Raw genomic sequence first — 16346 nt, forward strand, 5'->3', positions numbered from 1 at the left:
AAGCCTACTGTTGAGGACATTTGAGGGGATCACATTAAGTCGTGCCTTCATAAATGCGAGCCTCCAGATATAGATAGATAGACAGACAGACAGACAGACAGACAGTCGGCTGTTACGCAGCTCCACTCACAGCTGATTCAACCGAACTCAGAACGGACAGACATTTCCAACGTGAAAAGAAACAGCTCCGGAATTGCTACTATAGAAGAAGCCATACATTCTAGAAAGAAATACATTCTTTTTTTTTTCTTTTCTTTCCCAGAGGACTGCCCGATCGCCTCATCGGATCATTACGACTCGCGCCACCATTCTTCAGGGCTTGATTGGAGAATGCCAAGCGATCCATGCAAGGGAGGATCAGCATCCCCGGAAGGTGGGCGGGTGATGCAAGGCTACCGAATAGGGCTAGGCGAAGGACGGAGGTGGGTGGGGGGGTTCTGGAAAGAGAAGCGAGAGGGGGTTTGGGGGGGGGGACTGAGGCGAGGACGAGTCGGATGCCATCCAGCCCTGGCGATGGGTCCTCGCCCTGGGCATGCCATTTAGATGAAAAGAGGCCCTAGGCTATTCCACTTATGAGGCCCTTTCACCTATAGTGAAAGTGTAATTTTAATTTTGCTAACAATTGGAATGTAGGCCCCCTCTTGATCTTGAGGCCCTAGGCTGAAGCCTAGTTAGCCTATAGGAAAATCCGGCCCTGATGCCATCCTTTTCCCGTTCTCCTGATTGGGGAGGAAGCGGGTTGCAAAAGGGTTGCGTTTTCAAGAAGCAGCAGCAGCGGCAGCCGGCAGCATCCCCAGTGGCAGTCCCTCCAAAGCGAGCCCGGAGTTCCCTGCTGGGCCAACCCCGGGAAGGGCTTTGGGGCGGGTGGCAAAGGATTGCACGGGGTGGGGGCGATTGCAAGACGACGCATTTGGCCCATTTAAGGGTTGCCTAAGGAGGACGCTGCAATGGGCCCTTTCTTGCACGCTCATCATCGCCTCCCGCCCCTTCCTTGAGGTGCAACACAGCCGGTCTTCCCCAGCCAAGGTCTCCCCCGGCAAATTCTCTAGCAGCCCAGGAAAAGCAGCGCGGGAAACCGACTCCCCGTTTCTCTGCCCGCGCCGCCATCGCCCCCCCCGCTGCAACCTTGACTCTTTGACGTTCGCAAGCCGGCTCCTGGCTCGTCCCGCCCCTTTCTCCTCGCAGAGGTCTCAGGGAACGTCCGTCACGCGAGCCCCGCGGCGATTGGCTCCGCCCTCCCCTTCCCCCGCGCCAGGTCCCGCCTCGCGCGCGCTGCCTCCCTCGCGCGCCCTCGCTCAGCCATTTTAAACGGCGCGAGGCGGCGCCGGTGGCGGTTGAGGAGAGATCGCGTCGCTGGCCGCTCGGAGTGGGGACACCGTTTCCCTTCACGGTGAGTCCGGGGCTAAAGGCGGAGGGCGGGCGGGCAGGCTGGCGGGCGGGCGACGGAGGAGCCCTCGCCGCTTCTCCCGTGGTCGTCGGGATGGGGCAGCCGGCGCTCGTCCCCCGCGTCCGCGTCGGTCGGGCAAAGGCGGACCCGGCTGGCTGGTCTCCCCGCCACGTGCAAGCGGCAGCAAGCTGGAGCTTTCCTTCCCTTGGGCTTCGGGGCATCGAGCCCAGTGGGGCTGCGGGGGTGGCTGGAGGCCTTTCCGGGAAGGGCTGCCTCCTTTCCCACCTCCAGCTTCCCCGGAACCGGCTCCTTTCCGGAAAGCTGATTCACGGGTGATGCTGGGTCCTCGAGTGGGTGCCCGTGGGGAATCGGCTTTTCCCCGGGCAACGGGAGGAATTTGGCCAGGAGCCCGAGATATATAATATATAATAATATATAATATAATATATAACCCGAGATCTTTATAATGGACTGGTGACCCATCTCGTTTTCAGCAGAAATTGGGAGGTTCCTCTCTCTCTCATTTAGTATATGGCAGATGCACCGAGATGGGCGCGGATGTACCTACAGGTGTCAGCCTCTATTTTTCCTACCTGTAGAGGCTTTGATCTCTCTAGAAATACAGGTAGAAGACCGTACAGGTGTAAATACCTACAGAGGTAACAGCACAGGATGTAAATTGCCACGCAAAGATGGTATTTGCATGGGCAGTGATACATGTGTGTGTGTGTGTATGTATATCAAATTTATATTTTGCTGATAAAGAAATAATGTCATTTTAGTTTAAAAAGTATAACTCTTTTATAGGTTTAACTTTTTTTTTTACTCTGCTGATGCTGCCTTTCATGAGATCATGAGAGGGGCAGCCATATGAATTTGACAGATTAAATAAATAAGGAGGATTGGTGAAATATTGAACTGGCTGCATTGTTAGTAATACCTGCTCTTCTCCCAATATTTGTTTTATTTTTGGTCTTTTGTCATTTTAAAGCCATTACTAATACTAATAATTGTTCTGTAAATACGGTTTTTATCTTGGTTGTACGTGCCCAGAGTCACTTATTTATGAAATAAGCAGACATATAGATTTGACAAATGTGTATGTGTGTGTATATATATATATAGAGAGAGAGGGAGGGAGAGAGAGATGCCTTGTTAATTTAAAATATATATATTTTATAGATGGCTTTTAACCCCTTTAACACTAAAAGAAGCAAATGCTGAAACAAATTCCATAGTTTAATGAACTGAAAGGCACAGACTGATGTTCATCCATCTCCTAAGAGTACAGTTCAGCCAGATCAGGAGCGGGTTCTACTTACCTTTACTACCTGTTGGCACAGGTACGCTCTTCTGTGCATATGCAACAGGGTGGATTTGATTTAAATCGAGTTGATTTAAATCATGATTTAAATCACTAGTAAAAAGGCTTGATTTAAATCAACTCGATTTAAATCATAATTTCTAAAGTGCAACTGTCATCTCTGCTACTCCTTTGACCCACTGTTGACTCACCGATAGTCCCAGTGTTGCAGAATAAACAGCCTCATGCTACATAACTAAGCTCCATTTCATGCTGAATAAACTCAATTATTTATGTATCTTAAATCGAAAACTATCTTACGATAGATTTTTACCCCAAAAGTTTTTTATTAAAATAAATTCGATAAAAATCAAAAAAATCCGATTTAAATAAAAAAAATCTGATTTTTTTGATTTTTTTTTAAAAAAATCATTGATTTTTATCCACCCTGATATGCAGAAGCATTCTGATGACGTTGGGGTCAGTGGGTGGAGCCTCCCTCCGGTTTTACTACCGGTTCTATAGAACCGGTCCGAAGCGGGGGCAACCCACCACTGACCCAGATGCAGAAAGGCAGAGAGTTTGACTGTTTCCTGAGGAAAGAAACTTTTGAAAATTAAATGCTTCCTAAATCAGGTACAGATGTTGGATCTGTTGCTGATGAAGTCTATTGCTTTGCTGGTGGAGAACCCCTCCCTCATAAAGGATTTCCAGAGAGCTCAAATCTGTGCCAATCTTGGAGGTATATTAATTTTCTCTCATTGCAGTATCTGAGAGGAATCTGAACCTACTATTGAAGGTTAGAACCTACCAGGATTTTGGTAGAACTTTTGATAAGATGTGACTTTGTAGAACTTGTTCCTGTTTCCTATCACAGTGAACCTTTAAGAGAGCAATTTCAAAAGGGATGAGGTATTTGCAGGATTTCTTAACCTTGACCACTTGATGATGGGTGGACTTCAGCTTCAGGAATTTCCCACATCATCTAGTTACCAAGGTTGAGCAGTTGACTTACTGCAACAGAAATGTTTAAAAAGATACTGTGGTAATTTAAACTGCTAATTCATCCTGGCATAATTTCCAGAATGTGCTATCATGTTAATATCCTGACATACCAAAATATATCTGATCATTTTGAGGGGACGGAAAGTTTCAAATGTTGCCATTGCATGTATATTTTTATTTAGAATACTGTAGTAGTTTTGAAAAATGGGGAAGGGTTTTTTTTTGGTCAAAATTGTTCCTGCAGTTCTTCCCTTTGCATGCTTATTTGAAGATAAAGCCCCATGTTGCAGCCAAGTCATTGACATAGTAATCTACTTTATAAAATGTATTTTGCACTTAGAATTTTGGCAGTATTTAAACAGATGGTTTATGGCTGGTACATTTAGTCTGACAATCTTACTAAGAAAAAGATACCAAAAAGTACAATACAATACAGGACATGAAGGGAATAAATAGATTTGTTCTTCTGTCTTGCAATTGAAAGGCTGGGGGAAAAAACAAGTTTTCTGTTCCAATAGGGCATATACTTATAGCAACAGTACAGGTAGTCCTTGATTTACAACAGTTCATTTAGTGACCGAAGTTACAACGGCATTGAAAAAAGTGAGTTCTGACCGTTTTTCACACAATCATTGCAATCACATGATAACGTGATCAACTGGTTCATACTTATGACCGTTGCTGTGTCCCAAGGTCATATGATCATGTGACCTTTTGACAAAATCAGTGGGGGAGCCAACCGAGTTACTAACTTATCAATTGTAGTGATTCACTTAACAACTGTGGCAAGAAAGGTCGTAAAATGGGGCAAAATTCACTTAACAAATGTCATACTTAACAACAGAAATTTTGTTCGTAAGTTGAGGACTACCTGTATAGTGTACTTAAATTTATTTATTTTTTTATTTTATATTGGATTTCTATACCGCCCTTCTCCCTGAGGACTCAGGGCGGTGTACAGCCAGATTAAAAAACATGCAGAACAAATATTAAAAACAATTAAAAGATATATAAATTTGGCCCAATTAAAACTCATTTACCAATTAAAAACGTTTAAAACATTTAAAAACATTTAAAAATGTCCAAGAGAAAACTATTGTGTTAGAGTTATGTTTTATTGTTTGTTTTTGTTTTGTTTATTTTATGTCTCATCACTTGAGGTTTTCTTTTAACTAAGGAAACTTAACAGCTGAGCAGATGCCTACTTAGAAAGAAAGCCTGGCTGGTTCAGTGGCACCTGGTCCCAGTGGATGGTCATGGAATCACCTGGGCTTGTCTTGAAGGACCTTCATTTTTGTGTGTACATTGACCTGGGAGTAAGCCCCATTAAGCCAAATAGCTTTATTTTCAAATCAATACATAAAGCCATTTGTTGTTCTTCCATTTTAATAATCTATTCAGGTTTTATTATGGCTTTGAGGAGGGAAAACAAATATATGCTACCTTCATAGCAATATGGCTGATTGAGTATTCAGTGACTAAAATAAACTCCTCCCTGTTCTTGAAAGGGCTCTTAGATTATTTGATAATGAAGTTAAAAAAAAAACAATGATAGGAATGTTCAATTAGAAAACAATGGGGGGAAACAAGAAATGAAACAAATGTACAGACGAAGAATCCAATGCCATCTCTAAAGATGTGAAAACTGGAGGGAGGCCAATTCTTTGAGAGGAAAATGACAAGAAAAGCAAGAGAAATAAAGGAAGGCAATCCTTAACTCATGATTGGTCACTTAGCAACCGTGTGAAGTTACAACAGACCCCCCCTCCTCCAAAAGCTACTTATGACCCCATTTCAAACTTATAGTCATTTGTCCTTATGACTGACTACAAAGAAGCTGCAATAGACCCCTGCTTATCTCCCCCATATTCCCCACCCCAGGTCCCCGCAGCCTGGGGCCTGCTTTCACCCCTCACCAGGTTTGCTTAACCCCACTGGGGGGTTCATTAAGCAAGGCAATCATGTCGCCTCACTTAATAACTGTCACAACTTGTGACCATAATGAGCATACTCCATTAATACTCGTAATTCAAAGACTACCTGTACTGTAGGAATAGAAGATGATTGATAGCCTCAGAGAAAATTCATGAGAGCATCAGTAGCAAGGACCAGTGTAGGCATCATGTAATGAGCAAAGCTGGAGTAGGGATTGCATTCTAGCTGTTGGGGATGCCTATGTTGCTCCTCCAGGATTGGTGCTGGTATTTCTAGATCTGGCACCAGCTGCTTTTCCAGATGATTTACTGATGCAGTAGCTGAGTGAATAATATGCAAAATCATATTGTTACAAGCAATGTATTCTTGTCAGTATGAAGAATACGAGCAGATGAAACTGAGCTATTTTCTTTGTGAGATAGAGGAATGACAGTACTATGGAAAATAGAATTTGATTGGGAAATCTTGCCTATTGCTTGTGCTTTAGATATGGCATGAAGCATGCAAATCAGGACTATTTTTATCTTAGACCTCATTCATCAATTACCGTGCCCTGCTGTAAGTGTTATTTTTCCTTATTTTCCTGGACCTTATTCAGTTGCTTACATTTTCTTCCGTACATTGAGGCAGGATCTTAATTAGATTCCATATTAGACCCCCCCCCCCCCCCCCAATGAGCTGAGCTGGACTTCTATTTTTTCATTCCTAGGATCTCAAGGGGGATGAACCCATTCTTTGTCATCCTTAGAGATAGTCACATCTGTCTCAATTCAGATGAGCTGGCCCCCTCGTGTCCTCAGTTGCTCACGGCACAATCTCCTCTTCCTTTTCACTCCCCCTTCCTAGACGCAATTCGGGAGGCTGGGCTCCCGGATGTGGCCTGATGCTGATGTAACAAGCTGGGGAGAAAAAAGACCTGGAAAGTGTGATTCACTTCTTAGGAGAATCCAAGGTTGTATATTCCATCTTGTCAATTAGGGTAAGAAAGAACTCTGCAGATTTAACAAGTGGGAGGAGCTTTCTTTCTCCAAGGATAAAAGAACATCCTATTTTTACCTTTCATTGGAAACCAATAGATTCAAGTGGCATTTTTGCATCTGGCAATATAAAATTTCAGTTTATATACGTGCTGTATTTTGGAAAAGTGGATAGCAACACAGTAGTTTAGTTTGTGCCAGCATGTTATTAAATATACTATCTTTCGCATTACTAATGAACAGTGTGTGGTTTTTGTTTTTATTCCTAATCTTAGTCATATTACCTTTAAGAAGCATCATCAAAAGTTTATTAAAGGTGTATTGCAATATAAAGGTAGGTGATTGAACATGTTTTTGCAATAAGCATGGTCTCCTTAAGCCAAGCTTGATTCTTGGAGATAATTTGGAGGTGATTATATAATTTTCATAATAACCATATGTGCTTTTTTCTGGCTTTTGAGTGAGCTATACGATTGTGGGGGGGGGGGGGTCCTGTCCAAGCAACAGATCTCATTGTTCTTAGCTTTTGGGGAGATTCATCAAATTTGGATACATGTTGCTATCTAGCGTGACATGAGCAGCTTGGTGGCCTAGTGGTGAAGTGCTCGCCTCCCACTCAAAAGGTTGAGAGTTCAATCCTAGGTAGCTGCTGATGTTTCTTTTCTAAGGTGCAAAGAAGCTGCAACTTCCATGTGGTGTCAGAAAGAGCAAATGGTCAGCTCCATCCAGATGCCCCACTCTATCCTAAATTAAGAGATCACAGGGTTGTAAAAAAGAGTTTTTTTTTACAAACTAGAGTTTCTATCTAGTATGACATGTCTCGGAACATAGGAATTAATTGCTTTAAAAAATGCTGTACTGTATTGTACTTATAGGAGTTGGTTCTCTGATAAAAATTGGAGCGCCCAATATGTAAAGAAACTATAGCTCTTGCTTTGTCTACATGGCCTACAAGATCCCTTCCAACTCTGTTAATCTTATCTTATCAGAGGAGAGGTGTGTTTACACTTCGGTGCATCATAAGGATATAAAGAAAAGGTTGAAAAAATCTCAGTCCTAATATACACATAGATACACTAGTTATACATTGAAAATAACTTACTTGAAAGAATTCTTGTATCATTTACAGCTTTTATCTTTGACAGTAATATGGTTTTGATAATGTGTAAAACTGGGCATAATACAGCAGCTAATTATGGAGGGGAACATTCTTTTTTAGAAAACATACAGACTGTAAGCCTTAATTCTTTAAAAAATCGCTGTTCTCTAAACCATTTTCCAAAACATACATAGTTTATCTCAGGATGTTGTTTCCTGTTTTGCTAGATTTTTATGTAAAATAAATTTGAGTATCAGATCCTGTAGGCAAGCAGAACTAACAATACCATTATCCTTCTCTTGTTAAATAGCTGAGGTGATTTGCTTCTGGCTTGTTCTCAGTAGCCTTAACTGGTTTTGTAACAATTCTGCTCGACTGTGTGAGTTGACAGATTACTCCTGTTTTTCCCTAGGACATGCTGAACCTATTAATGGGAAACATGGAAATATTCAAATGTTCTATGTTCAGGTCCTTTTGCTTCCTCTGTTGATTAATATTTTTTTTTACTCTGTGTTTGACGGGCAGAGGACTTTGCACAACTGTTTTTCAGAAACATTTTTATTGAACAGGATTAAGCAGCAGGTAAATATTTGGTTGAGTTAGGATTGCATTCGTGTTTAAGAAAAGATTACAACCTTTTCAACTCTAGGGCATTACTTTTTAGAAAGTATTGCATGAATTGAAATATGTGGAGAACGGGCCAGAAGTTTGTATAGATGTTCTCCACATTAACATTCTAACTTTGGTAAATAATAATAAAAACATTAAAGCAATAACAGAACCATTAATCAGCACAACTAAAACAGGAAAAAACAAAGCCATAAACTTTTGGGTATATTTATAATAGTCATCAACTACTCTTACAGATCAAAAGCATAGGTCTTAGAGAGTTGTCAGCTGCAATTGAGCTCTTGAGAGAAAAAAAACCTTAATCCAGGATGTTTTTAAAGAGATGGATCTGTCTTCTTTCACCATACTCTTGATCCAAGTTTCCTCTGACTCTACTGCCATGGTTGTGTTACAGCACATCATATCAAAAGTTCATTGGGGCCACGGCATGCTACCAGGCTGGCCTGTTTGGAACTGGGCTGTGGAAGTGGGTGAGAATGCAGGCGTGTCGCTCCTGTGGAACCACCCCCACCCTCCCACCCCGGCCCTCAAAGCTGGAAATGTTGGAGAACTCTGCATTAAGCCATGAGTCGCAAAAGGCAAGCTTGCCCTCAAATACTGAAGCTGAGCAGGTAGTCCTTGAGTTACAATTACAATTGAGGCAAAAATTTATATTGCTAAGTGAAACATTTGTTAAGTGAATTTTATACCATTTAACCACTTTTCTTGCCACAGTTGTTAAGTGAATCATTGTGTTAAGTGCAACAAAGATGATTAGGGGACTGGAGGCTAAAACGTATGAAAAACGGTTACAGGAACTGGACATGTCTAGTCTAGTGAAACGAAGGACCAGGGGAGACATGATAGCAGTCTTCCAATATTTGAGGGGCTACCACAGAGAGAAAAGGGGTCAAGCTATTTTCCAAGGAACCCGCAGGCCAGACAAAGAATAATGGATGGAAACTGATTAAGGAGAGATTCAACCTAGAAATTAGGAGAAATTTTCTGACTATGAGGAACAATCAAGCAATGGAACAGAAGTTGCCTTTGGAAGTTGTGGGAGCTTCATCACTGGAAGCTTTCAAGAAGAGACTGGACAGTCATCTGTCAGAAATGGTGCAGGGTCTCCTGCTTGGGCATGGGGTGGGGCATGGGGTGGGGATTGGGCTAGATGACCTGGTTGTTAAGTGAATCTGGCTTCCCCATTGACTTTTGTCAGAAGGTTGCAAAAAGGGATCATATATATGAACCAGTTGACAACCATGGTTGTGTGAAAAACACTTTTTTCAGTGCTGCTGTAACTTTGAATAGTTACTGAATTGAAGTGGTGTAAGCAGGGTGGATAAATCAATGATTTTCTAAAAATAAAAAAATAGGATTTTTAAATTTTAAATTGGATTTTTTTATTTTTATCAAATATATTTTAATAAAATACTTTTGGAGTAAAAAAATCTGTCTAAAGATAGTTTTCTATTTAAGATACATTAATAATTTAGTTTATTCAGCATGAAATGGAGCTTAGTTAGGTAGCATGAGGCTGTATATTCTGCAATATTTACATTTTTGGTAAACTCATTCAATGAATCCAAGCTCTGCAAGCTGAGATAACATGCACTGCATTGATGCATTCACACAACTTCACAGTAACCATGAGATAAATCATAAAAGAAAGTTCAGGAATATTCCTTTATCCCATTGTTTTGCAAATCTATGTACACGACAAACTGTAAGATTGTTTGAAGAGAAATGCATCTGTACCACCAGGCTCTAAATGTGAGGAGGAAGGAGAAGCAGTAAAAATGAAAGTGAAACCTTCTAAAGCTTATAAATATAATATTAAAGAGCCCCTGTCATTTCAGATCCATCATGGCAGCGCCTCTTAGCAGGCATCCACTCATCTGCTGCCTGCCACGTCCCTCACCTTGTTGTGTCACTGCCGCATCACTAGCCATCCCATTAAAGTGAATGGGACTGTCGGTGAGTCAACAGCGGGTCAGAGGAGGAGCCGCTGAGGGACAGAGATGACAGTTGCTCTTTAAAAACTATGATTTAAATCGAGTTGATTTAAATCAAGCCTTTTTACTAGTGATTCGAATCATAATTTCAGTCATGATTTAAATCAAATCCACCCTGGTTGTAAGTTGAGGACCACCTGTACTCAAAGCTACTAAGACCAGTTATGTTTATACCAGTTTCTTCAGGGAAAATACGGAACCAGTTTGGGAACAGACTTTCTGTGCAGTTCCCACATCCAAACATCACTTAAGAATAAGATTTTAGCAGATTTGTAAATAAAGTTATTAAACCAATTTGAGCTAATTGTGTTAATGACTTACGGAGCACAGATGCAATCTGTATTTAAGTTATAATGAATTGGAGGCAAAATTCCAAACTCTGGTTATGCCGGCTGAAGAACTATTGCAGGAATCTGCGTGGTTAAAAAATCTCAAGAGAACAGTTATAAGGCAGGTCTTCCCTTTTTAAATGCATGTTAGTGTTTTTTTTTTCGTGTGTTGCTCTGTTGATGTAATTCTACCTTTGCCTCCTTCAGTGGTGACACACTGATGCATTGTTGCACTGTCACACTTGTTTTGGCAGCCTGGCTCCTCCAATCGCCCTGCAGAGAGAGCATCCTTTCCCCCAGGTTTGGCCCATGATGCAAGAAGCTTATGAAGTTGCTGGAATAAACTACTTGATTGTCAGCTGTTAAGGAGCTGTCTTAGGTTTATAATTATAGTGATAAATGAATTCATCTTTTTTAAAGGATTTCTTTCCCTCCATGATGATGTATATTTTCAAATACGGGGATGTTTTCATTGTGTATTAGTATACAATTCTTTTTTTCTTATCAATTGGTTTTTATCTAATGACTGTCACTGTTTTATAACATTTTGTAAACGATTATAGAATTATAATTAATAAACCCTTTTAGAAATATTTAAAAAACACCTGAGGGCTCTTGGTCCTTGCATCAGTTCCATCATATTACAGCATTAAATTATGATAATAAAAAAAACCCCTCATATACCCATCATTTTAAATGGCAGTGACAATTTTCTGCTATAAGCATTTATCCTAATTTTTAACCTATTTGTACAATTTTTTGGTAATAAGAGGAAAGACTGCTTCCTACAGCGTTCAAAAGTTGGTATGATAGTTTCACTTTCAAAGTATTTTTTTTAATGCCAAATGGATTCTTTATTGTAACTTTCTAAATGGGACAAATATTTTGTATCTTCAAAGTAGAACAGAAAGAGAACAGAAAGAAACTTTGAGGCAATTGATACAATTAAAAAAAAACACACAAGGCTAATTCTGAAAGAGAAAGGATGGCAACTTGATTTCTTTGATTTTTTTTTTTTTACTGCTATAATAAAGCAAAATGTTATAATGTGAACTGGAATGAACATAGATCAGTTTCTGGGAACATCAGAAAAATAATAAGCTGTTTTATTAAAAATGTGTCATGTGAGAAGGTTGCCAGAATTTATCAGAAGAACTAGGAATTAAACCCAAGGGCATGAAATTGTTGTGCAATCTTACTGAGATTGGGCTGGCAGAAACACCTTTAGAGTCTATTATAAGGTGGTTTTAGACATGTCTTGGCAATATGAAACCAATCAGAACTGGAGGAAAAAGTACCTAACGGATTATTAGCATAGCAATTAAAGGTTAATCATAGCAAACACAACAATAATGCTGTGTATGTGAACAGGTGGCCCTGGGGTAAAGCAATACTTTAAACAGTTTAAAAAGGTCCCTTGCCACTGGTTTAAACCATATGAGAATTCTGATCAAATATTGTTTGGGACATGTTCATGTTATCTTGACTCTGCCTTCCAGCCTTTTAGGAAAGGCAAAGCATTCTGCCCTGGAAAAAAAATGCATTCTTCCTTTAGTTAAAGGATGCTTTTAACAATTACAGGTAGTTTATTTATTTATTTTATTTTATTTATACACCGCCCTTCTCCCGAAGGACTCAGGGCGGTGAACAGCCATAATAAAACAGTGTACAAAATAGAATTTAAAAGCAGATTAAAATAATTAAATCATAGGCCGAATTTAAAACTCTCATTTAAAACCAATTTTAAAACCCCATTAAAACCAAATTAAAACCATTTATCCCATCAGAGCAGCTTGCTGGAATAACAGGGTCTTCACTGCACGACGGAAGGCATGGAGGTCGGGGATCCTTCGTATGTCCGGGGGCAATTCATTCCAGAGGGCAGGGGCCCCCACAGAGAAGGCTCTCCCCCTGGGGGTCGCCAGTCTACATTGTTTGGCTGATGGCACCCTGAGGAGGCCCTCTCTGTGTGAGCGTACTGGTTGGTGGGAGGCAATCGGTGGCAGAATGTGGTCTTGTAGATAGTCAGGTCCTAAGCCATGGAGTGCTTTAAAGGTGGTAACCGACATCTTGAAGCGCACCTGGAAGACCACCGGGAGCCAGTGCAGCTCGCGCAAGAGAGGTGTTACATGGGAGCGATGGGTCGCCCCCATTATTACTTGCACGACCACATTCTGGACCAGTTGGAGCCTCCAGGTGCTCCTCAAGGGGAGCCCCATGTAGAGAGCGTTACAATAGTCCAGACGGGAAGTGATGAGGGCATGAGTGACTGTGCACAAGCATCCCGATCCAGAAAGGGGCGCAACTGGGAAATCAGGCGAACCTGATAAAAAGCCCCCCTGGCCACGGCCATCATGATCATCCAAAGACAGCCGTGAGTCCAGGAGGACGCCCAAGTTGCGAGCCCTCTCTGAGGGGGGTAAGATCTCATCCCCAATAGTCAGCGATGGTGTAAGCTGGCTATATCGGGACGCCGGAAACCACAGCCACTCAGTCTTGAAGGGGTTGAGTCTGAGCCTGTTCCTCCCCATCCAGATCCGCACGGCCTCCAGGCAACAGGACATCACGCCAAGGGCATCATTGGGGTGGCCTGGGGTTGAAATGTACAACTGCGTGTCATCGGCATACAGTTGACACTTCACCCCAAAGCCATGGATGATCTCGCCCAGCGGCTTCACATAAATGTTAAACAGGAGGGGCGAGAAAACCGATCCCTGCGGCACTCCACAAGTGAGGGACCTCGAGGTCGACCTCTACCCTCCCGTCAACACAGACTGCGTACGGTCAGAGAGGAAGAAGGAGAACCACGGTAAAATGGTGCCCCCCATTCTAAGCGAGGGAGAGGCCAGTGGTCACAGGTGGGTTGATGACACGATTCAGCCCAGATCGAGTCTGATAGTTGAAAGACTCCTCCTCCTGTTGCTGTCTCCCAGCTTTCAGACTCGATCTGAACCAGATCAGACGCTCCACTGAGCCTCTCAAACAGTTTCTCAATACCAGAGCTGTTACAGTGGGAGCAAAATCGAGGGCTTCGCGCCCAGCGGCCAGCGCCCTGCGCTCCCAGAAGCAGCTCAGCGATTGGGGATTGAGACTTCCCTTTGAGTCTCTCCCCTCAGCAGTGCGAACGGCTCACGCCCGAGACCGCTGCGGAACCTCCCAGCGTTGCTGGTAGCAGGTTCCAGGCTGAGCTTGCCGCCCGTCACTTCTCCGCCTCTCCGCCGGCGCAATCCACATCTTGGCGCCTTCCAGCTGACGGCGGTTGCGGACATCGGCTGGCTGTGTCCCTGCCAGCTCCTGCCTTCCCTGACGGAGCGGCGGCGTTAGCGCCTCAGCGCAACGCCTCTTTGGCGCCCCTGGGGCTTTCCTCCCCACGCGCCCTGCCTTGCTAGATCTACAGGACCAACGCAGATCTTCGAGGGACAATATCCTCAGGCAAGGCAGAGCGGGCGCGAACCCTTGGGGAGGGTGGAAACATAAGACGTTGGGTCTTTTACCCCTCCTGGCTTCCCCGTGGCTAAAGCCTGCTTGTGCCCTTGGCCTACAGAGGCAGGCGGCCGCCATTGTAACGGCCTCACTGTTCCACGAGGCAGACGGCATCCATTTTGCTGAACACCCTTGGGCCTTAAAAATTTTTAATCGTATTCTGCTGCATTTTTCAACAGGTTTAATGGCTTCCCGCTCCACCAAGGCCACGAAGAGGGCATCCCACGAGGAGCCCTTACCAGGGCCTTCTTCAGCGGTTCCTCCAAAGAAGCCCAAAGGGACCCAAGCCTCTAAGGAGGCTAAAGCCCAGGCAGCAAAAGCCAAAAAAGAAAAGCGCCTTCATGAGGCGATTGAGCGCTCGATACAAAAGGCCCTCAAGGAAGCCTCTCTCAGGGAGGCCCCTCCTCAATCAGGGACCTCTCCAGCACCAATCCCAAACCCCCTACCCACAGCATCCACCCCATCTGGAGACAGGGTTCCTCCTGGAACCCCCATTCCCCAATTGTCCCCTGATGCTAACATTGCTGTACCGGCCTTACAGGCTGAGGTTCAGGAGGCCCTTTTTGGAGCTCCATCTGTCTCTTCTCCGCAAGGGGCGGGCCCACTGGACCCCCCTGAAGCATCTTCCCATCCTTCAGATGCGGTCAAGGATTCCCCCTCCGCTTCCATCCTAACACCGGAGTTAGCGGCTTTTCTGCACCAGGCCATTCAAAAAGGGGTCCAACTGGAGCTACAGAAGCGTACCGCTTCCTGGGTGGATGAATCTGATTCCTCTCAAGTGGACGTTGAGGGATCCCAGTATGTGGGGTCCGCTAATCCTACAGGGGGGGTAGCTCTTTCTGTTCCCTCAGAACATCCCTCCCTCTTAGATCAGGACATTAGGGAACAGGACTTATCTGAAGATGAAGACCTAGCCCCAGACCAGCCTTCATTTGTGGGCTTGTTTAAGCCACAACTGTTTAGATCGCTTCTCCACAAGGCTAAGGTCACAACTGGCTTGGGTCTCCCCAGTAACCCTGTGCCTCCAGGGCAATCCTTGGAGGCTTCGATTCCTCTATTCGAAGAGCCTATCTCTGACATAGAAGAGATACCAGGTCCTAAGCTCTTCAAGGACGTTATCCAACGCCAATGGTCCAATCCCGCGTCGGGCCCCAACCCGAATTCATTTGACAGACGTCTGTATAACTTAGTCCCTGACCTAACGTCCCTCTTGCAGGTTCCAACGGTAGACCCGCCTGTGGTGGCTCTTTCGAGCCCCTCCAATGCGGGAGCCCCACCGGAGGAGAGCCTCCGCCCCGAGGACAAGCGCCTTGACCATTCTCTGGTCAAGGCACACATGGCCTCCGCCTGGGCGGTTAGATCCTCCTTGGCCTCATCTTTCTTTAATAGGGCCTCAATCCTGTGGCTCCGCCAATTAAAGGAACGGCTCCCTCTAACAGATTCCAGGTCCCAGCAGGACATTAGCAAAATCCTGGCCGCCCTGGAATATTCCGCAGATGCGACATTAAATACGTCACGGTTTGCTGCTAAATCAATTGGGGCTTCAGTTACCTCCCGTCGCCTGCTTTGGCTTCGCCAATGGCAGGCGGACGCCAAGTCTAAATGGCGTCTGGCATCATCCCCCTTTGCAGGACCTTCCCTTTTCGGGGCTCCTCTCGAGCCCCTCTTAATTGAAACCAGGGACAAAAGGCGGATCTTACCTAACATTTCCCGGCGCTCGGAGCACCGCCCGGCTGCTCCTTTTCGTCCCTTTCGCGGCCCCGAACCTGGTTTCTCGGGCCCGAGAAACCAGAGATTCTTTCCCCCCCGCTCCCGTCCTCCGGAACGCCAGGGTCCCCAGGCCCAGAGGGGCCAGTTTAGACGCTCCTTCAGAGGGAGCCGGGGGCGTCCCTTCCGCAGGTCCCGCTGACTGCAGGTCCTCCTCTCCCATTGGGGGCCGCCTGGCTCTCTTTGCCAGCCAATGGGAGTCGACAACATCGGACTCTTGGGTCAGGGAGACGGTCAGGTGGGGCCTCTCCCTGGAATTCCTCTCCACCCCTCCGGACAGATTTCTCCGATGCCCTCCCTCCCGGGACCGGGCGCATCAACTTCTGGTGGTATCGGCCATTCAGCATTTATTAGAAATTCGGGCCATCGAACCGGTACCTCAGGAGCAGCGCGGACACGGCTTCTATTCTCGCCTGTTCATCGTGCAGAAGTCTTCC

At 44.5% G+C, this 16346-nt stretch overlaps 2 protein-coding genes across 10 annotated transcripts in view; both read left to right on the plus strand.

The window, feature by feature from the left end:
• The first annotated feature begins 261 nt into the window (after positions 1 to 261).
• The window catches only part of ACSL4 (acyl-CoA synthetase long chain family member 4), a 58709-nt gene continuing 42624 nt past the window's right edge, over positions 262 to 16346 (plus strand). For 3 of the 9 annotated variants that reach the window (XM_060692062.2, XM_060692065.2, XM_060692068.2), the window contains exon 1: positions 1284 to 1390. The gene's annotated coding sequence lies outside the window, so the exon portion shown is untranslated. Of the gene's footprint in view, positions 374 to 1269; positions 1391 to 6501; positions 6610 to 16346 lie in introns of those variants that run through there. The other 6 variants (XM_034435046.3, XM_060692066.2, XM_034435048.3 and 3 more) reach the window with 5 other exon arrangements.
• On the plus strand, positions 12056 to 16052 carry LOC148112216 (uncharacterized). The gene has a single exon (XM_087877490.1). The coding sequence runs from the start codon at positions 14327 to 14329 to the stop codon at positions 16049 to 16051; it is 1725 nt and encodes a 574-aa protein (XP_087733616.1). The 5' UTR covers positions 12056 to 14326; the 3' UTR covers position 16052.

This window comes from Pantherophis guttatus, chromosome 12 (genome assembly GCF_059756535.1).
Source record: "Pantherophis guttatus breed Tessera chromosome 12, ASM5975653v1, whole genome shotgun sequence".
Taxonomy (NCBI): domain Eukaryota; kingdom Metazoa; phylum Chordata; class Lepidosauria; order Squamata; family Colubridae; genus Pantherophis; species Pantherophis guttatus.